This window comes from Eucalyptus grandis, chromosome 6 (genome assembly GCF_016545825.1).
Source record: "Eucalyptus grandis isolate ANBG69807.140 chromosome 6, ASM1654582v1, whole genome shotgun sequence".
Lineage (NCBI taxonomy): Eukaryota > Viridiplantae > Streptophyta > Magnoliopsida > Myrtales > Myrtaceae > Eucalyptus > Eucalyptus grandis.
Window position 1 is genome coordinate 56,376,581 of NC_052617.1, and position 23,367 is coordinate 56,399,947.

At 39.9% G+C, this 23,367-nt stretch overlaps 2 protein-coding genes across 2 annotated transcripts; both read right to left on the reverse strand.

Annotated features, from left to right (window-relative positions):
• Positions 1-1,562: 1,562 nt before the first annotated feature.
• On the reverse strand, positions 1,563-2,750 carry LOC120294570 (receptor-like protein 33). Its single transcript, XM_039314726.1, has one exon. The coding sequence runs from the start codon at positions 2,748-2,750 to the stop codon at positions 1,563-1,565; it is 1,188 nt and encodes a 395-aa protein (XP_039170660.1).
• Positions 2,751-18,179: 15,429 nt separating this feature from the next.
• LOC120294571 (probable LRR receptor-like serine/threonine-protein kinase At3g47570) lies at positions 18,180-21,387 on the reverse strand. Its single transcript, XM_039314727.1, has 2 exons — positions 18,699-21,387; positions 18,180-18,598 (listed from the first exon to the last, which is right to left on the reverse strand). Exons 1-2 carry the CDS (start codon positions 21,385-21,387, stop codon positions 18,180-18,182), a joined length of 3,108 nt encoding a protein of 1,035 aa, XP_039170661.1.
• Positions 21,388-23,367: the final 1,980 nt, after the last annotated feature.

Genomic DNA, 23,367 nt, shown 5'->3' on the forward strand with positions numbered 1-23,367 from the left:
ACAAAGTTAAAAAACCTGGTACCCCCTCCTCTTCCCCGTGTTCATGTTCAAAATCTTCTTTCTCCTTCGTCATTATTATCTTTGCCAACCCAGGCCTCCAATACCGATAAAGCTCGAAGCCTGCGCCGGTCACCATCTTCTGTGGCCTCAATTGAAGCATCCATTAACTCAGGTTCCACTTCTCGCAGCAACTTCCCTAACAAATGTGATTCATTAAGGAAGTTACATTGCACAACGAATCAATGACACCTCTCGTGCGTATTTTGTAGAATACAACTCAATAAAACTGCTTTAGCAAAAAGAAAGAAAAACAAAGACATTTATGTTCCATCTGGAAATGAAAAAAAAAATCGTTAGAGCAAGCAAAATTCCAGATTTTTCACACGGCTTGAGCTTTCATCTACAACTTTCCCGAGCACATAATTAGCAGTTACTGATCATTCATCAAATATGCTCGAGGAACTATACTGCAAGTACCATCCAAGCATTTTAAAAGTACAAGCGAACACACTCAAACTTAATCTAAGTGGGAAAAAAGCGGCAGTTGGGAAAGAGCTGCTTACTCCAAGAATTATTTTGCCCAGAAAGAACTCATCGTGCAATAGCCAAACGAAGCAAAGAAGATACCAGGTGAAGCCGCGAGAAAGGTGAAAAGATTCTCACAAACACACAAGTACACACTCGCAAAAACATGAATAAAAATGTGATGGTACCAATGAAATTGAACTGCCTCCGCTTTCCTTCTCGGACATCCGGTCCCAGTCTCTGCGGCAAATCAACAAACATCTCAACGGCAGGAACAAGTGACAACTCAGACCAAAAGCATCAAGAGAAACAGCCACGCATTGCAGAAGCATCACCTTCGCAAGCATCTGAGCGTCCAACGCCGCTTGACTCCAGAGAAGCCATTCTGCAATTCCCCTTTTAAAGAAAGGATAATGAATCTACAGTGCTACGTTATTGAACATCATTATATCCACGAAGCCCGTGAAAGCTCAAAATCGCGCCGCCTCCAAGACGCATTTTTTTTCCCCAGCGCTTGGATCTGGGGATGGGAAAAGGAAGCGAGTTCAATGCCCCAGGGGACGTCGCGGCCGAGCCTCGCACTTCCTCTGGTTGAGGCTCTTCTGGGTGTCGGAGTCGGAGTCGGAGTCGCTGCCGTCATCTTCACGGGGGATCGTACGGCGGCGGATGGTTGGGGAATCTGAGCCCGCGCGGCCGGTGAGGGACGTCGCGGAGTGCCGAAGGGACCACACCGGCTGGAACAGACAACGGTGAGGACGCGACGTTGTTCCAAAGGGCGAAAGAGATATCTGTAGCAAATAATGGCTCTCGCTTCATTTTCCTATTTGGCTCTTTTTTTTTCTTTTAAAGCTGTGTGCTTGACAAATTTCATTGTTCATCTTTTCAATTCATCTCATACACCATTACTCCAAGATACGAAAGCAGAAGACATCAGAAACAAGCCTTCATAGGGGAAATGAGATTTGATGCTGATTAAGTGACATCTTTACTCACTAAGCCTATGTTACATAGTTTAAAGAAACAACACCTCAACAATTTCACTGTCCATGAAACTTGATGGTCCTCTGCTTTGGCTTCTCCATCCACTGAGTTGCACTTCTCTCCAACATTCTCACGCCTCGTGCAAGCCACTTGGGCCATCCCATTTCAATTGCAATGTATGCTGCAGAAATCCCAACGACAATTCCAGATGCATAACCCATCCACACTACTTTCCGTTTGAACCAACTCTCATGTCCTTCGCCATCAAGAGTTGACAAGGACGACGGTAGAGGAGGTTGAGTCTCGCCATGGCATGCTTTTGGCAATGGAGTTCCACATAAGCCTGGATTCCCACTAAAAAATTCGCTTGAAAATGTGCTCAAATGCTTGTCTTGAGGAATTCGCCCGGTGAGTTGGTTTTTTGAGAAGTTTAAGTAACCTAGAAATGCCAAATCTCCTAGTACTCTAGGAATCCCCCCACTAAGCATGTTCGAAGATAAATCAAGCCATTCAAGATCGGTCAAGTTTCCTAAAGTCAAAGGGATGGAACCAATAAGGTGGTTATGCGAAAGGTTGAGCCCTATGAGAGAGTGAAGATGGCCAAAAGCTTTAGGAATCTTTCCTTGGAAAGAGTTGTGTGACAAGTCAATGGTTGTGAAAATGGTCAAGATCTTCACTAGTTTTGTCTCTTTCCCTTTGAACATCACGGTCACGGTATTTTCATATCCCACATGTGCGGGCATATACAATGGTTCGCCTTGCCCAACTATTGTACTCTTCATGCCTTTAAGGTTCACTATCAAGTCGGTTGGTAATGGACCACCAAAGTTGTTGTTGGAGAGATCCAAAATGCGTAATTTAGGAAAGATGAGATCTCCCTTTGAAATGTTTAAAAGACCCTTAAAATTGTTAGACTGCAAAGTGAGAACTTTCAATTCTGGAAGTTTTCCCAACCATCTCGGGAATGTATCCTCTATCTGATTGCTACGGAGATCTAGAATTTCCAGATTTGTACAATTGACAAGGGATCTGGGCAACGTGCCTTCAAACCAATTTTCGCTCAAGTTAATAGTCGTCAAGTTATTTTCGAAAGAAAATGATTGAGGAATTGTGCCATCAAGGTGATTCATTTGCATATCCAAAATTGACAGGTTGGTGCTAAAATTTGTTATGCATCGAGGCAAGCTATTTGTTAAGCCGTTGTTGGACAAGACGATGAGCTCGAGCTGGGTGGCATTGCACATCAAACTAGGAATCTTTCCAGTTATATTGTTACTTGCAATGAAATAATATAATGTGACAGGTGACGGAAGTGGGATTTGGCCTCCAAACATGTTGTTGGACAAATCTATCAAAGTCAATGTAGTGTTTGAGAATACCTCTGTGGGCCACCGTCCTACAAAAATTTTATCAAAATGAATAAGATTCAAGAACAAGCAAGGAGAGTCTAAAAGCAGTGAGGCTAATCTTATCATGAAATTTGTTGGATTGCAAATCAAGGTGCTCTAGATGCGGTGCTTCTAGCCATCTTGAGGGTATATCACTAAACTCATTGTGACCGGGAAGTAGTGTTTCTAAGTTCACGCATTTGACTAGAGAGCACAGTAATGGCCCTTGTAATTTATTGCTTCCTAAATTTAGCCATCTTAGTTGAGTTATATTAACAAAACATGCCAGTATATTCCCTAAGGAGAGATTATTGTTAGACAATTTTAGAGACCGGAGTGAACTCAACTGGCAAATCAAACGAGGGATCTCACTAGTGAAACCATTGTTTGAGGCATCAAAGTCAAGTATAGAAGGTGGAGGGATCAAGAGTGGTTGTTGGAATGAGTTGTTTTGAAGGCCCATATGTGACAGACTCTTCCAATGCATCTGTTGTATACCTCCCTCTAGAAAGATATGAGAAAGATCCAAGGAGCCCAATGTATCATGACTTATTTTCCAAAGCCACTTTGGGATCTCCCCACCAATCCTACTCCTAGAGAGGTCTAAGACCATTAATCTTTTTAACGAATACGAAAAATAGGGAAACACGGTCAAGTTGCAAGAAGTCAACTTCAACCATTGAAGAGAAAAAAATGAATGAGAGAGATTCCGATAAGTCGTTTTTGGAATTGCACTCAGATTGAGCAAAATGTGGGAGCGAGCAAGGTCATTACTAGAAAAGTTGAGCATCCAAAGATGGCGAAGGAGAAGGAGGGAGCTATTAGAGTAGAGAGCGCCACGAAGCCAACTACAAGCAAGATCGAGACTAACAACGTCATCAGTAACATTGTCATAATCGACACCATCCCACGAGCAGCAATTTATGTCCTTATTCCATGAGTTTGTCTTTGGATAAGATTGGTAACAAGAGTCCGATGTCATGCTATCAAGCATGAAGGAGTTGTTAAAATGCAGCAAGGCATCACGCTCGTTAGGAGGGCAAGGGGGCATGGGAAAGGGAGGGGAGGAATTCACAGGGGGGAAGGGAGAGGAAAGGGAGGAATAGTTATTACTACTGATGATTAGTTTTGCTAGATTTTGTAGATTCCCCAAATTTGAGGGTATACTACCTGAAAGATGGTTGAGATGCATAGACAATACATCTAGGTTGACAAGATTCCCGATTACTTCTAGAGTCTCACCGGATATTTGATTCTCTTCTATTGAAAGTTTCGTGAGTAGTAGATAAATTACCTATGCATTTTGGTAACACCCCACCAAACTTGTTCGTTGAAATAACCACTTGCTATAATTTGGTGTTGTTGGTCAACGAGCAAAGGAGGCTTAAGTCTCCGATTTTCCACTTCCAAGGTGATTATCAAAGATTATAATCGAAAAAAGCTCATGCATAGTTTCAAAAGAAGGTACTTTCCCAAAAAATTTGTTAGATGCAAGTTGAAGCCCCCATAGTTTTGTGGAATTCGATATCGACGGGGGAATCAGCCCCTCAAGTTGGTTCATGTAGATGTCCAAACGTTCAAGAACTAGGAGTTTGAGGCCTATGTCCGCAGGAAGAGTACCTAGTATCCGGTTGTCTCCAGCAACAAAAATAGCTAGCGAAGAGAGATTGAGTAACGAAGATGGAATTGTACATGACAATCTGTTTCTTGAAAGGGAAATGAATCGCAATTTTGTCATGTGGCCTAGATTTTGTGGAATGCTCCCGCCCAAGTTGTTGAAGCCTAAAAAATAGAACACTAATGAAGATAAGTTTCCAATGGAGGAAGGCACACTCCCAATCAAATTATTATAGGCCAAAGAGAACGCTCGTAGCTTTGATAGTGAACCGAGGTCTCTAGGAATCTCTCCGGTTAGTCGGTTTTCTCGAAGAATGAGGATGACAAGGTTGGAACAAACCGATATGTTTTTGGGAATTTCGCCAACCAGTGAATTGTTGCCTAGGTCTAAATAACGAAGGCGGTTTAGCTGGCCAACTTGTGGGGGGATTTCATGATCGAGACAATTGTTGGAAAGCAACATTAACCTTAGGAAGCTAAGATTCCCAATATGAGGAGAGATTGATCCGGAGAATCCTTGTGATGACAAGTTTAGGACCCTGACCCTCCGGTGCCTTCGGCCACATGTAACGCCATACCACTGGCAAAATCCAATGCTATTATTCCATGAGTTGAGCACATTGAAAGGATCTGTGGTTATGCTGGCCTTAAATGCAAGCAATGCGACTCTGTTTGTTTCATTGGTGGTGGACGAGACTTGGTTAAGGCACAATGCAAGAGCGATACCAAGAAGCAAATGGTGTGATTGAAACTCTATAGAACTCGTGCTTATGAGTTTCATGACTCAAAGCTCAAGGAAGCAAGTAAATATAAAAGCAAGGCAAGAAGAAATGAGATGCAGGATTGGTACTAATGGAAACTGTGAAGAGATTTATAAGAATGTGTTGATTTTTCTAGACAGCTTTTTGACGGGCTTTTTTCTTCTTTTTTTTCTTTTTGACTTAGAAGTCATGGAACCGCTTTTTTGCTTTTCCTCTTTCTTTTTCTCAGGGATCATTAAAGAGCCTTTTCCCTTTTCGAAGGGGTGGAATTCTAGCTGTTCTTTTTTTATAACTCAGTTGTTTCTTGCCCCTTGCCCTGACCAAAAAACAAAACAAAAGAGAAAAAAAAACTCTGGCCCCATGCAAATTAAAGAGAAATTCCTCGCTCACTTTTTAATTAATATCTAGAAGATGATGTAACAAAGGATGGCACTTTGAGCCTAACCAATAATGCCATGTTCTTGGTATTGTCCAAAAATCTATCAATAATGCATAAATTATGGATCCGCGAGTCCCACAAATTTTGATAGTGAAGATTGCACGGGGTTCATGGAATCTTAGCGAGATTATGCCCCGTGTTAAGGGTGGAGATGTGAGAATCCTGAGTGGTTGGGATTAAAATGGAGACTGCTGGTTTATGACATAAAATGGAGACTCAAAAGATCACCGCTTCGACACATCCCAAAGATATTACCTAAAAAATTAACCTTGCATGATGAGATGGTGTTATGCTGATGAATCTCTGTGCTCCATGGACAAACCAGTGGCAAAATCCTTCCATTAAAAGTAGTTCCTTTTGGTTAATCTACGGTATGATGTCCACTACTATCTAAAGTACTTCGCACACAGCAAACAGAACCACTCATATTCCAAAGAAGCATGAGACGACCAGGAGCCACCCAGAAGCACCCTCAACATCAACTTGTTCTTTCCACATTGCTCCTCACTGGACGTCATTCATCATTAATTTGGTCAAGACAGACAGGTAGCGTGTGAAAAAGTCCATATGAGTCGTTAGAAAACTACATAATTATGGCATTGTAAAATGTGTAATCCTGAATTGTCATTTTCCTTTTTTACTTGCTGAAATGAGCAAATCCCCATTACATTCAGGGAAAAAAAAGAATTTATGGACAGAAAATACATACCTCTTCCTTAATCTTCACTTTCATCATAATCCATGGATGAGTAAGCAGTAAAAATTCAGTCCTTTACAAAATACAGATATAAAGATAATATATTAAAAAAGTTTATTATACTCTTATTCTACCTAAGGGCCTTGCAAAGGAATTCTTTTAATAAAAATGTCATCATTTTAAACAGCTTAGCAACTTAGAACTTTGTAAGAACCTTATTATCGGCAGTCGAATACTGTCAAATAGAATTTCAAGAAATTGATTTATGTAATTTCATTGCAACAGTTGTCATCGCAAGCCTCCTTCCTGCATTTGATATGGAAAACAGTAAAACTTGTTATAACGTCAACATAAATGGGCAAACTTGTCACGCCCCGATCCTCCGAGCGCGCGAACATCCCACTCTGGTCGATACAAATGCGACTTCCCAGGACACGTCGCCGACCCATTCAATTTTTATTATGCATGCGGAAGCGAAACAAATCCCCTGACAACATTTAACTAGGGATAGAAAAGCAGGCAATCAATCACAACCAAACAAGCTTTCTATAAACACATAGGTTTATATACAACATTGGATTGACTACAAAATAGATAGGCTCAACAACTAGGGAACTGTCCTATGACCAACTTGTCAGACACGTTCGCTGATTCTTCAGCCTCCACCTTCCGAACTCCAGGACTTCCGGTCCTCCACGACCGTCATCTAGGGACCTAAAATATTATCCCACAACCGGGATGAGACTACGTCTCAGCGAGTCCTACCCTCTAAAACTCAATTAGGGAGAAAATACGCCTCAGGGCGCTCTAGCCACACAAATAGAATAGAGGACTTACCTCGCCTCAGTCCCTTTCCTGCACGTCAGTACAATTCATATTCAAACAATGCTCGCACAAGCTGAAACTACCGACATACCCATCGGTCTATCAATTCAGTCAATCCAATTGATATCATACGATCCACACATCTATCAATTCATATCATCTATTAAACCATACCATCTATTCATCCATCAATACAATTACGGCTCGCACAAGCTGAAATGGATGCAATGCTCTCACAAGCTGATATAGATGGTAGCTCGCACAAGCTGATATATGCATAGATGATAGCTCGCACAAGCTGATATATGCATAGATGATAGCTCGCACAAGCTGATATATGGATCGTTGCTCTCACAAGCTGATAAACGATCATTGCTCTCACAAGCTGATAAATGATCATTGCTCTCAGAAGCTGACATACAAAGGCTCACACAAGCCGACAATGATGCTCACACAAGCTTATACATATATAAACCAATTGCTCGCCAAAGCTGATAATTCAATAATAAACCAACTCATATCTCAATTCAATCAATCAATCAATCCAATCGATTCAAACTGGTCATACAAATCAATTACGGTGCTAAAAGCCAACACCGGGTATTTTCAAGTTAAATACCACAACTTCATCAATATCACTCAATTCCACATTTTTGGAATAATTAACCATAATCATCAATCACTCAATTTCTCAATTTAAACATACAATTAACACAAACCGACCACACCGCCGTGATCGACGCGAAATTTTAACGACCATCCATCCCGGATAATTTTCGAAATTATTAAATAATTAAATTTAATTCCGAAAATTAAATAATTAAATATTATATTATAATAATATAATTTAATAAAATAATATTTATAAATTCGAAATAATTAATTAGGGCTTAAACAAGATTACACTAATTTAATCATACAATTAGCCCTAATTAAACACCCATTAAACTAATCATACAACTAATCGAATTTACATTAAAATAATCTAATTTAATCACATAAACCTAATTAGACTAATCTAAACACCCCTTAAGCATCATTAACTCACTAAGCAAGAATTAGAGGATAAACTCACCCGATTAACGAGCCGAACGGTTCAAAACGACAAGGACGATGCGAGGATCGATAGTCTCCAAGGCGGGCCTAGCTTTCGGGGTCGGGAAGCCGGCCAAAACGGGCCAAATAGCCGCTGCCATACCCATTTTTCCAGCTTCTGTCCATTGCTGGTTGAGGGCGGATCCGGCACCGGTTGAGGCGCACAAGGGCCAAGATGGACGGAGGAGACCAAACCGGACCTAGGCGGGGCTTCACGGTGGCCGGAGTTGAGCTGGACGGCTCCGGCTGAGCTTCCCCAGATCTGGAATGGCTGCTGGACTCACGGAACAGCAGGGACGAGCAGGCGCACGGCTGCTGGCTTCGTCTACTTGCGACGGCGAAGGGGAGGCTGGACGGGAGGCTCCGGCAAGCAGGGGCGACGGAGGCTGGCTGACGACGACGATGGAGCTCCTGCTAGCTTCAACGAAGACGGACAGAAGCAGCTCGGACGCGCGGACATCCAAGACCACGCGGCTGGAGCAGCTTGCACGAGCGGGCTTGCTGCTGCGCGCGACGGCGACTTCGGCCACTCCGGGGACAGGACGGCGGACGGCGATGGACGGGGCTTCTCTGGTTCGCTGCTGGGTCCTTCGAGCAACAAGGAGATGGGGGAGAAAGAGCTTCGACGATGCAGGAGGAAGAACAGAAGGCGGAGGGCGAGCGGCGAAGGCGGAGCAGCGACGGTGGCGTCGTGGTGGCGCGCGGAGGCTGCGACGGCTTCAGCTGATCTTCTGCAGCTGCTGAGGTCTTCTTCGGTTTGCTGGGTTCCTCGCACGACCAGAAGAGATGGGGGAGAGAGAAGCAACGATGGGAGAGAAGGAGAAAAGGGGGGTCCGGTTCTCTCTCTCTCTCTCTCTCTCTCTCTCTCTCTCTCTTTTTCTCTTTCTCTTTCTCTTTCTCTTTCTCTCTTTGGCCCCACCATGACCTCATGGATGATGTCACCTTCCACTATCTCCCACAACCTCATTCCAATGGGTTCAATTTCATTTTCCGCCGTGGCATAAAATCTTGTACACTTAATTCCATCAATTCGCAATTAATTCCATCCAATTGAAGCTCAATTAAATTAACCCATGTGTCCTCGGCCTTCTCATGACATTTCCCCATCAAATGATCCAACTTGCATCCCAAAGATTCGATTAAAAACGGCCCTCGACAATCCCGAACAAAACGGCATTACTTTGCTTTTCCGCCAAAAATCTCGGTTTGTAGAAAAATCTTCGGAGATGAGTCGACATTCCTAAAATGAATTGTGACTTGACAGAACTTCCAATTTCTGTAATCGGGTTCAATTTCACGGTTAAATTCAATGGGCGCGACTTTAGCGCGTCCTAATCTACCGGGTAGCTTTTAGGAATTTTCTGTGCAATTGACCTGTGGTTGATTATTCTTAAGCCACAAAGTACATCTTCGACACATTGACGACTCTTGGTTGTCATAGAAATCTCAAGGTTTCAAATACGGACACAGGATACCAAAACGACAGAGAAATCGATCTAGTGCCGATCAACAAGAATTATGCAATTAGGTGGAATCACCCACACTGAATTACATGGTTCTGTTGAATCGACCTATCTCCGGTCTATAATCGGTCTGTGCCGTAATGACCCTTGCAGATTAGTACGGTCGAGCAGTCGGTTCCTGGTCGAATTCTCAAGTCTATTGCGTTTAGATTCCTTAACGGCTTCACCTGATAGACTAGTTATCTCGTGAGTGGCCAACTCAGAGAAGAAAGCTATAGACGCGAAGATGAAATGCCCGACTTATTTAATTGAAACCAGAATTGGAAAATCGGGATGTCACAAAACTTCTCTATAAGTTATTTACTAAGAAGGATCATAAAAAGGCAGAGAAAAGATTACAATGGTTTCTTCAAATGGCTACGTGACGTTCCTGTATTTAAGCGTCAAGTTGTATAATCTGCACGGGTAATTGCAATTTGCAATCATAGTCAGAAAGAGAGAGACACTAACAATGTGTTGTTAAAGCAAATGTACAGCCGCTGCAATTGATAAAATTGATCAGAAAGCATCATCTTACTATTACGAAACCATCAAAAAGAAAATAAAAAAATTATAGAGTTATATATACATGCCATTAGGAAGATGTTTATCGCACACCGTATACCTATTTTGATAAGCATTTAATTAACAAGATACTTGTTAAACACGAAGTCTAGCATTTCCTATATAAGTTTGGAAAGGTACAGCGATACTTGTCACTTGTTTTCGTCGGTTTTTTTTTTTTTCGTCATGAAATAATCATTAAATCTTAAATTACGAATTTAATAGCTTGTGGGTTACTTTGAGACGGATGCCACACGCCAAGGTCTACTTTCCAAGTCTTTAAAGTCAAATGTGAACCGCAGAAATTACAGAAAAGTTGGACTTTAAATACAAACAGAAGAGACTTTTAGTTTTTGGCGTGGTCGTCACTAGTCAGAATGGAGTTTTTTTTTTTTTTTTCAAGAGAATGGAGTCATTTGGATGCAGGATTCATGATGGATTTGCGTGATTTTAAGGGCGTGTTTGGTAACGTTTCTGTTCCGGTAAACAATTTTTAAACAGAAATAAGTTTTTTTTTATTTCTGTTCCAGGGAACAATTTCTGAGTATAACAATTTCTACTCCAATAATAGAAATGCGTTTGGTAAACTTGCATAATTTTTTTGTTTCTTTTAATTTTTCAATCTTTTTATTATATTTTTCCTTTTTTTCTTTTTTTTATTTTTTTTCCTTTTTCTTCCTTTTGGCCGGTCGCCGCCTTGGCCATGGCCGTCCAATGAGGGCCGGCAACCTCGTCGTGGCTGGGCGAGCTCGAGCAACACTTCCGAGAAACACTTCTTTTTCTTCTCCTTTTTCTTCCTCTTTTTCTTTCCTTCTTCTTCCTTTGGTCGGTCACTGGCCTTGGCCATGGCTAGTGACTGGCCGTCAAGGGCTGGCGACCTCGCTGGAGCGTCGCCGGCCCCTGGCGAGGCCAAGCTCGCCTCGCCGGTGGCCTTGGTGGCCAGGCTAGGTCACCGGCAAGGCTCGACCTCGGCTCGACCTCGCCTTGGTGCGAGGTCGGCCTCGCCTCGGTGTCGGCTAAGTGAGCTCGAGCTCGCCCACCACCCGCGAGGCTCGGTCTCGGCCGGCCATCGCTAGGCGACGCCAACTTGGCAAGGTGGCTGGGCGAGCTCAGCCTCGCCAAATCTGGGCAAGCTCGAGCTCGCTTAGCCAAGGTGAGGCCGAGCCTCACCAGGGCGGGCTCGAGGCTCGACCTCGCCAAGCCAAGGCGAGGTTGACCTCGCATTGCCTGGGCGAGGTCAAGCCTTGCCTGTGACCTCACCTGGCCACCGGCGAGGCTCGGCCTCGCCGGGCCACCGCTGGGCGACGCAGACCTAGCGAGGCTGAGCCTCACCAATGGCTGGGCGAGCTCGGCCTCGCTGAGGGCTGGCGACGCTCCGGCAAGGTCGCCGGCCCTCAACGGTCGGTCATCAGCCATGGTCGAGGCCTGCAACTGGCCAAAGGAGGAAGAAGGAAAGAAAAAATGAGAAGAAAAAAGAAGTGTTTCTCGGAATTGTTCCCGGGAACAAGAAACAACTTTTTTTTACTTCTTATTTCTGTTCCAAATCTATTCCTAGAAACAAAAGTTTTACCAAACGTGTTTCTGTTCTTTTTTTATTCCCCGGAACAAAAGAACAGAAATTTTTGTTCCAAGGAATAGAAACAAAACTGTGTATGAGATCCAGATAAATTTATTTCCTTGGGGAATTGACATTAGTTTATGAAGTATAATTTCTCCATTTCTCTCGAACTAGATAAAATGTCGTTCTTAATATACAAGGAGAGATATGATAGTTATGCGTCATCATAGATTATATTGTTCATATCTTGTGAAATTTGCATCACAAGTTCCTTGGGAAAATCGGCCACAATTGACCCTTGAGCCTTTCTACAATGCCGTGGGAAAAAACTGCGGCAAAAATATCAAACTCATTAAAAGAGGTTGAACAACTAATGGTGATTGTAAGACATTGATTGACAAACATTATAAGCTATTGGATCAATAGTCGCGTTTGATTGTACCCGATAATTTTATTATGAATTAGCCCTTGACATGGCAAAAATGCCCATAAATATTTACTTGCACAAGACATTTAGATGTAGATCTATTGTTCTATAACTAATAAATGTCCATCCTAACGAAAATCTGTAAATAGAAACCAACATCAAGTATAGATATATTTAGTCCATGAGGTCTTAAAAATTTTAACCCTCATTGTCGTGTAAGAAAAAGAAAACATTGATGGGAAAGTAGATGATTGGAAATGATATTTTCATTTTCATTCTTTCTTAGCCTAAAATGAAAAAATGATTTTCAATATCTCCATTCTCATTTTTTCCACAAACCAAATATATATTAAAAAATGGAAAAAATTAGGTCTTCACTCTCTTTTTTTCTTTTTTTTCTTTTTCTTTGAGAATCACAACTAATTTTTTTTTTTCAAAATTTACTCAAACCTACCAATATAAAATTAAAAAGAAAGAAGACAAGGACTAAACATTAAAGTTTTCACCAGGAAAACAGCCCTAAAAAGATGGAAAATAAAAGTTTTTATAATATAATTTATACATGTGTCTTATCATAATTTTTTAAGATGCGATTATCAACTAATGTCCATAGGGAATAACACATATTATTTACACATGACTTTTTCGAGTATGTGATTATAATAATTATATGGGAAGACCCCTAATTTCAAGGTAGGTGCTGATTTGCTCTTCCTTTGACCAATCAAAGAAAAGACTAAATAAAGAGATTCCAAAAGACACACACTGGGCTCGTGCTGTTGATTTACATGTGTTTCACCTGGAATCCTTTAAGATGTCTAGTCTGAAAAGCATTTCCATAGTTAATTAAGCAATGTAGACACGTACTTTGATTTTCAAAAAAAACATATTTGACCCAAGCGGTCCTTGAATTGTCCAGGAAAGTCTCTGCCGATCAAGACGGCTTTGGATTAAAGTATGCATGTAGCGTGTTGGAAGCGGCAGCACCCCGATGAACAAGTAAAGCTAGGAGTGGCTGGAATACCAAGATTACAAAGTAGGTCAAATCGCTTCTTCTTGTAATGCAACTAGGATCCATTTGCTTCCATCTCTAATTCCTTCCCCGTTCTTTTCTGCCACCACTGATTTTGGCTTGCTATTATCCTCCAAGTATTTATTGAATAACAATGCTCGAGATGCATTTTGCGGGCATATTTTCTTGTGAATAATTTGACTTCATGAATGACTTTTAAATGCAAATGAGAATGAAACTGTACAAGATAAACATTATTACAAGTATCTTTCTTGTGGACTATCGACAATTGCTTGGAGTTACTACTCTCCATAAGTAGAAAAGTGGTTTTCATCCTTGGCGGTGTGGAAGTAAAGAATGCGAAATGTTTACAAGTTTTGGGACAATTCTTAATCGTGAAATTAGTCACACACGATTACATCACCAGAATTGAGTAAGGCTAATTCTACTAAACCGTTGTTGGACAACCCCTGGCATGGAAATTAACCTTCCATAGATTCTACACGAGAAAGCTGAATCCAAAAACAGTACCTTCTTATTCCAGATTACCATATCTGTGTCCCTAAATAGTGGAACATTGCTCGTATAAGAAGCTTGTAACTGACTTAACTTTGCTTTCTTACCCATATCTAATTATTTCATACATCAAATTTACATAGGAGAGCAATTCCTAGTTAAGTTGTAGAAACCAAACATTGACAAATCATGAAAAATGTTTAGAACTCAATTGATAAAATTGAAAGGTTTAGGACTGAAATAATACATGTACAATAAATTTATGAATTTTTTTTAATTATCTCGTTAACAATATTCTTGTTAAACACCCAATTACAAAAAGTCCGTCATTTCCAATAGAAGTTTGGAAAAGTATGGCGATACTTGTCATCTATTTTGGTAGGTTTTTTTTCTTGATACAAAATAACCATTTAATTTTAAATTATGAATTTAATAGCTTGTGGACTACTTTGGGACGTATACTATTTTAAAAGGAAAAACGAAAGTGTGGCACGGACTAAGGTCTCCTTTCTAACTTTCCGAGTCTGTAAAGTTAATGTGAAAAAGGAGAAATTAGAAAAGTTGGATTCTAAATTCAAACGAAAGAGACTTCTAGTTTTCAGGATGGATATAACTTGTCAGCATGGACTGGTAACATTTGGACGTAGGCTTCACGGATGATTCGCATGTCAATTAACTTATGAGGAGCAACAGTGTATGTGGTCCGGATAATTTATTTTCCTTGGGGAATTGACATTAGTTTATGAGGTATTATTATGCTATCTCTCACTTGAACCAGATAAAATATTGTACTTAATATACAAGGAGAGAGATGAAAGATACTCATCATAATAAATCATAGATTTTAAGTATGTCGAAATTTGCATCGAGTTCCCGAAAAAAAAAAAAAAAATCAGCCCCTGTAGCCCCTCAGGCTTTTCTACCATGCTATGGGCAAAAACCACTGCAAAATTACTGAGCACATTACGAGAGGTTGAACAACTGAAAATGATTGCTACACATTTATCGATAATCATTATTACTAGATCAACGGTCTCATTTGATTGAGCTCGATAACTTTTTTGTGAATTAGCCGACGGCATGGGAAAAATGCCCATAAATGCTACTTGCACAAGACAATGAGATGTAGATCTATTGTTCTATAGTTTTAATAAATGTTCATCCTAATGAAAATCTATTGTATAGAAACCAACATCAAGTATAAATATTTTTAGTTCTTAAGGTTCGTAAAAATTTTCCCTTTCATTGCCGTGTAAGTAAAAGAAAACAACAATGGGAAAAGTAGATGATTGGAAACAATATTTGAATGAAAATAAGAAAAGCAAGCTTTCATTAAATCTCTCATAATGTAAATATTTATTATTGTCATTCTTTCTTAGCCTAAAATATAAATATGATTTCCAATATCTCAATTCTCGTTGAATTTTTTTCCACAAACCAAATATTTATTAGAAAAATGGGAAACAAAAAATGGGTCTTCACGTTTTTTTAGGTGGAATCACAACTGAAAACGTTTTCAAATTAACTCAAACCTATGTCCACTTCAAATTAAAAAGAAAGAAAATGGGGACTAAATGTTAAGTTTCTACGAGAAAACGGCAAATTAATAGCGGTCAATAAGATGGAAAATAAAAGTTTCCATAATATCTTTAGACGTGATAATATAAGTTTCACACATATCATTTAAGCAAGACTTTTTCGAGTGTATGATTATAATAATTATATGGGAAGACCATTAATTTCAATGTAGTTGCTGAGTTGCTTCTCCTTTGACCAATCGAAGAAAAAGCTAAAGAAAGATATTCCAAGAGGAGTGCAATTTAGGGTGCGCATGGTAATACTTCTATTCCGGGAAATAATTTCTTTTCAAATATAGTTCTTTTCTATTTTTACTCTGGGAATAATTTCTGAGTAAAATAATGTGCTTGATAACTATTCAAAATTTCTATTGTTGAAATAGAAAAATAATAGAAATGCATTCGGTACGATTTATAAATTTTTGTATTTATTCATTTTTTTCTTCTTGCTCATGAACCATCGCCCGCCGCAACACAACCGTCGCCTGGTGTCGCACGATTGCCGACCGCCGACCGTCGCCGCCATCCACCGCCGCATGATTGCCGCCCACAGCCCACCGGCCGCCGCCGGCTGGCCACCGGAGGCGGACATGTGTTTCACCTGAAATCATTTAAGATGTCTAGTCTGAAAAGCATTTACACAATTAATTAAGCAATGTGGACATGCCCTTTGATTTTCAGGAACATATTTGACCCAAGCGGTCCCTCAATTGTCAAGAAAAGTCTCCACCGATCAAGACGGCTTTTGATTAAAGCATGCAGGCAGCGTGTTGGAAGTGGCAGCACCCCAATGAACAAGTAAAGCTAGCGACGGCTGTAATACCAAGTTTATAAAATAGGTCAAATCGCTTCTCCTTGTAATGCAACTAGACCCATTTGCTTCCATCTCTTATTCCTTCCCCGTTCTTTTCTTCCACTACTGATTTTGGCTTGCTGTTATCCTCCAATTGATCAACGATGCTCGAGATGCATACTACGGGTAGATTTTTCTTGTGAATGATTTGACTTCATTGAGCGACTTTTATATGCAGATGAGAATAAAACTGCCCAAGATAAACATGATTACAACTATTTTCTTCTGGACCGTTGACAGTTTCAAGGAATTACTGTTCTCCATTTGAAAGCTACATATGAATTTTTGAGATAAATTTTGGACAGGGTCACCATGCCCGGCCAAGCTTTATTCTGGTATGTGTTCACAATTTGGTCGTCGATTTGGAGGCCGTTGTTACTTGTTTATGGAGTTTTGGTCATTGGAAGCTTGCAAAAGGATTGGGTAAGGAATGAGGGATGTGAGGAGACGAAGAATATGAGTTTTCTCTTCAGAAACTGAGAGCATCACCATCGATATCACACACCTGGGATTATGTCCATCATCTAATGAAACGGCTATAGTTCGTTCTCATCTTAAGCCAATTAGTCTTCTCCTTGATGAGGACATGATGGTACGTCCCGGTGATTTCTGGTTGGCTAGAATTGATAGCAGACAGAACGCATTTTGTATCAATCGAACAAGTTCTATTGTGAAAAGAAATGAATGAACGAGAGAAGGAAAAATTTTGGCATAACAAGAGTAATGAAATTAGCATACTTTAGGATTAGCAGTTCTGGAGATCCATTCCCCATTGGAGAAACACAACTAGCACAGATTGCACGATCAGAATTGGGATAAGACTACTTAAGCTAAACCATTATAGCAACCGTCCAGATCTATTCGAATCTGTTCTCGACTTATTGCATACAAAGAAGCTGAATCAGAAAGCTATATATTCTATTCGTTTCCAGACTGTCATTTTTGCTTCGCAAACAGAGCATTTGCTTATTGAAGCTGAATCTGAAAGAGATACTTGGCTCGACAGCAACATCACTCATCTTCAACTGTCTCGCACAACTTGGCGACGCATAGTGATTCCTAGTGAAGCTGTAGAAAGAAACCAAGCACTCCTCTAAGTTAGAAAGCCTGGAGAAAAGCTAGGATTGCAAGGGGAAAAGATAAATTTCCGGTAAAAAAGGAGACAACGTCACTGCGTTAAAATAAGTTAGAAAGCCTGGACAAAAGCTAGGATTACAAGGGGAAAAGATAAATTTTCAGTAAAAAAGGAGACAATGTCACTGCGTTAAATAAACTGCTAAGAGCAACTATTCATTCATTGGAAAAGGATGATCATGGATATCAATTGAAATAGCTGATGGTAATCAATTTTATTTGTCTTAATGAGCTTCATATTGATAAAAGAATTTTTTCTTTTTTTCAGACTGATCTTTTAAAATATCAAAGCAATGCTCAAGACTGTGCATCATGGGCTACATGCTAGTGCAATAATCTGTGCAGATGAGGAATGATAATCGACTGTTATTTCCTAACAGAAACGACTGCTCCTCTCCAATTAATGCATTTTCAAAGTCCAATTCCGACTTTTTCTTTATACGGCCTGACTATCACACGCTTCGATTAGGGTCGAGTTGTGTCCGTATTTTCAAACTCGAGGCAAATTTTAACAGATATTACTTAAGGCCCTGCACTATCGGACATATGCTAGCTTATTACATATACATATGAGGAATGACAATCAACTATTACCTTATATTGAAAATGCAAGATTGATTTTCTATTCTGCTACACATTTTACAATGTCTATTTGCACTAGCATAAGCAAAACTAAATATTTAAGACAAGGGAGAGGTTAAGAAATTGTCATATCACCTGCGATAGTTCATCATGTTCATGAAAACCCAATGCAAAGAGCTGTTCCCTAATCTTTTGCAACTGATTTGCAACACCGCTGATGCTCATCCGTCTTCTAGGCACTTCATTGGAACAAGCCACTCCGATATTATATACCGTAACCAAACACTCTTCAAATATGTCATTGCTTTTAGAAAGCCAATGCTTAGGACTATTGGGATTGAAACGACTCTCTCTTTCTAGAAGTAGAATGTGATCTGTAATTTCCAAGGCTCGTTTAGGCAAAGCTGTTGTGACAAAACGATGGAGAGTCAAATTGTCCTCGAATCTATCATCAGTGGGACTCAATCCCGTGAACATCTCTAGTAAAAGGATACCGTAACTATAGACATCTCCTTCTCTTGAGACCTCGCATCCCATTGCATATTCTACCACATATTTAGATCGCAGTGAAGATAAAATTAGGAGTGCCAATCATAAAAAAGAATGTGGAGTGCATATCATTAGAATAGAAAGTAGAGAGATTACCTGGTGGAGCATAACCAATTGTCCCTCTAAGACTCACTGAGCTCGTATGATTAGCTGGAATATCAGGGGATGCTCCAAGAAGGAATTTAGCCAATCCAAAGTCGCCCACATGTGCGACCATCTGCGCATCTAAGAGGATATTGCTCGGTTTTAAATCACAATGAACAATGGGGATGTGGCACCTGTGATGAAGATAATCTAGCGCAGAAACAACATCAATAGCAATATTTATCCTCCAAATGAAATTCAACTTTTTCGGAAGCTCATTACTATGAGATGATGTTGTGTTTCGATGTAGCCACTGTTCCAGGTTTCCATTGTCCATGAATTGATAGACTAAGGCCTTAAAATCATTTCCTTGATAATCAATACTCGAGCAAACTGTCAGTATCTTCAAAAGATTTCGATGTTTGATATTCTTTAATGCCTCACACTCAACTGTGAAGCTTTTCAGAGCACCATGACACACTAAATGAAGCACCTTCACGGCAACAATAGTTCCGTCACCCTCGAGTACCCCCCTATATACAGAACCAAAGCTTCCAACACCAATCAAACACATTGAAGAAAATCCATCGGTTGCTTTTAAGAGTGTTCCATAAGATACGTTTGGAAACGAATCGTCTGTCGAACTTGAAATTGGTTTATTTGCTTTTTTCCTCAACCAAAAAAGACATATAAGAGCAAGAAAAAGAGATGTTCCAAGAAATCCAAAAATAACATAAACGGTCAATATCATCATATTAATCTTTCTTCTCTTGGAGCCTTTAGAGATGCAATTGGGGAGGTGAAATTTTGACAGTCCGCCACAGAGCTCATTGTTGCCAATGATGGAAGTACCAGTAGCATTCTTAAAGACTCCTTCACATGGTAGCATGCCTTCAAATTTATTATATGACAAATTCAGGACTTTCAAGGAATGAAATATTGCCAAGAATTCTGGAATTTGACCTGACAAATTGTTGCGTGAAAGATCCATCTCTTCAATGCCTCCTAATGATTTGATTGATTGAGGAATGGACCCAAGGAAGAAGTTGCCCCACATCCTCAATTTTGTCAACGAAGTGCAATCACCTAAACTATTGGGGATTTCACCTCCCAACAAATTGTCCGAGATGTCCAACTCAGTCAAAACTCTCAAGTTACCAACTTCCATGGGTAGAACCCCAGTCAAATGATTATGAGACAAGTCCAAAATGATCGCTAATGATGAGAGACCTATAAGCTGCGGGGGTATGGCACCACTGAGATTGTTATAAGACAAATCAAGAAGATCAAGAGACCGACAATTTGATAGATGGGAAGGAATTTGCCCTTGCAAGTTGTCCTCGTAAAGAATCAGTTGAATCAACTTGGTTAGATTTCCAAAAGAAGATGGGATGGTCCCTTGCAAGTTGTTTCCACTTAAGTCCAGTTGCACTAGATTCTGTAGATACCCCAAGTTTGAGGGTATACCACCTGAAAGATCGTTGAGATGCATATACAATAGATCCAGGTTAACAAGATTCCCGATTTCTTCTGGAATCTCACCGGATATTTGATTCTCATCTATTGCAAGTTTCGTGAGACTAGTAGATAAATTACCTATGCATTTTGGTAACACCCCACCAAACTTGTTCTCCGAAATAAGCACATGCCGTAATTTGGTGCTGTTGGTCAATGAGCAAAGGAAGCTTAAGTCTCCAGGTTTTCCACTTCCAAGCTGATTTCTAAAGATTCGAAGTGAACGAAGCTTATGCAAAATTTCAAAAGAAGGTACATTCCCAGAAAACTTGTTAAATGGAAGTTGAAGCAACTCTAGTTTTGTGCAATTCGATATCAACGAGGGAATAGGCCCCTCAAGTTGGTTCATGTAGATGCTCAAATATTCAAGACCTGGGAGTTTGAGCCCCATATCCATAGGAAGAGTCCCTACTATCCGGTTTTCTCCAACTTCAAACATAGTTAGCGAAGAGAGATTGAATAACGAAGATGGAATTGTACCTGATAATCTGTTTCCTCCAAGGGTAAAGAGTTGCAAGTTTGTTGGGTCGCCTAGAACTTGGGGAATGCTCCCGCCCAAGTTGTTGCGGGCTAAATAAAGGGCCTCTAATGAAGATAAGTTTCCAATGGAGAAAGGCACACTCCCAGTCAAATTATTAATGGACAAAACGAACGTCCGTAGCTTCGATAGTGAACCAAGCTCTCCAGGAATCTCTCCGATTAGTCGGTTGCCTTGAAGAATGAGGGTGACAAGGTTAGAGCAAACCGATATGTTTTTGGGAATCTTGCCAACCAATGAATTGTCATCTAGTCTTAAGTGTCGAAGGCGGCGCAGCTGACCGACTTGTGGAGGGATTTCATGATGGAGACTATTGTTGATAAGCCACATTTCCCTTAGGAAGCTGAGATTCCCAATATGAGGAGAGATTGATCCAAAGAGTCCTTGTGATGACAAGTCTAGGGCCGTGACCCTCCAGTGCCTCCGGCTACATGTAATGCCATACCACTGACAAAACCCAATGCTATTATTCCATGAGTTGAGCACACCGAAAGGATCTCCGGTTATGCTGGCCTTAAATGCGAGCAATGCAACTCTATCTGTTTCATTGGTGGTGGACAAGACTTGGTTAAAGCACAATGCAAGAGCAATACCAAGAAGAAAATGGGGTGATTGAAACACTACAAAACTCGTGCTGATGAGTTTCATGACTCAAAGCTCAAGGAAGCAAGTAAATATGAAAGCGAGGCAAGAAGAAATGAGATGCAAGATTGTTACTAAAGGAAAATGTGAAGAGATTTATAAGAATGTGTCGATTTTTCTTGGTAACTTTTTGACGCGCTTTCTTCTTCTTCTTCTTCTTTTTGACTCAAAAGTCATGGAACCGCTTTTTTTATTTTTATTTTTCCTCTTTCTTTTACTCAGGGATCATTAAAGCGCCTTTTTCTTTTCTGATGGGGTGGAATTCTAGCTTTTCTTCCTTTTTCATAACTCAGTAGTTTCTTGCCCCTTGCCCTGACCAAAAAACAAAACAAAAGTGAAAAAAGCTTTGGCCCCATGCCAATTAAAGATAAATTCCTCTCTCACTTTTCAATTAATATGTAAAAGATGATGTAACAAAGGATGGCACTTTGAGCCTTACCAATAATGCCATGTTCTTGGTATTGTCCAAAAATTTATCAATAATTCACAAACTATGGATCCGCGAGTTCCACAAATTTAGATAGTGATGATTGCACGCAGTTTATGGAATCATAGCGAGATTATGCCCCTTGTTAAGGGTGGAGATGTGTGAGAATCCTGATTGGTTGGGATTAAATTGGAGATTGCTGCTTTATGAAATAATATGGAGACTCAAAAGATCGCTGCTTCGACACATCCCAAAGATATTACCAAAAAAATTAACCTTACATGAGGAGATAGTGTAATGCTGATGAATCTCTGTGCTCCATGGACAAAGCTGAGGCAAAATCCTTCCATTAAAAGTAGTTCATTGTGGTTAATTTATGCTATGATCTCCACTACCTATCTAAAGTACTTCGCACACAGCAAACAGAACCACTCATATGCCAAAGAAGCATGAGACGACCAGGAGCCACCCAGAAGCACCCTCAACATCAACTTGTTCTTTCCACATTGCTCCTCATTGAACGTCATTCATCATTAGTTTGGTCTAGACAGACAGGTAGCGTGTGAAAAAGTCAATATGAGTCGTTAGAAAACTACATAATTGTGGCATTATAAAATGCGTAATCCTGAATTGTCATTTTCCTTTTTTACTTGCTGAAATGAGCAAATCCCCATTACATTCAGAAAAATAAAATTTATGGACAGAAAATACATACCTCAACCTTAATCTTCACTTTCATCATAATCCATGGATGAGTAAGCAGTAAAAATTCAGTTCTTTACAAAATACAAATATAAAGATAAAATATAAAAAAAGTTTATTATACTCTTATTCTACCTAAGGACCTTGCAAAGGAATTCTTTTAATAAAAATGTCATCCTTTTAAACAGCTTAGCAACTTAGAACTTTGTAAGGACCTTATTATCGGCAGTCGAATACCGTCAAATAGAATTTCAAGAAATTGATTTATGTAATTTCATTGCAATAATTGTCATCGCAACCCTCCTTCCTGCATTTGATATGGAAAACAGTAAAACTTGTTATAGCGTCAACATAAATGGACAGACTTCTCTATAAGTTATTTAGTAAGAAGAATCATAAAAAGGCAGAGAAAAGATTACAATGGTTTCTTCAAATGGCTTCGTGACGTTCCTGTATTTGAGCGTCAGGTTGTATAATCTGCACGGGTAATTGCAATTTGCAATCATAGTCAGAAAGAGAGAGACACTAACGATGTGTTGTTAAAGCAAATGTACAGCCACCGCAATTGATAAAATTGATCAGAAAGTATCATCTTACTATTATGAAACCATCAAAAAGAAAATAAAAAAATTATAAAGTTATATATACATGCCATTAGGAAGATGTTTATCTTACACCGTATACCTATTTTGATAAGCATTTAATTAACAAGATACTTGTTAAACACCCAATGAAGTCTAGCATTTCCTATATAAGTTTGGCAAAAGAACAAGGATACCTGTCACCTGTTTTGGTCGGTTTTTTTTTCCTTGTCATGAAATAATCATTAAATCTTAAATTACTACTTTAATAGCTTG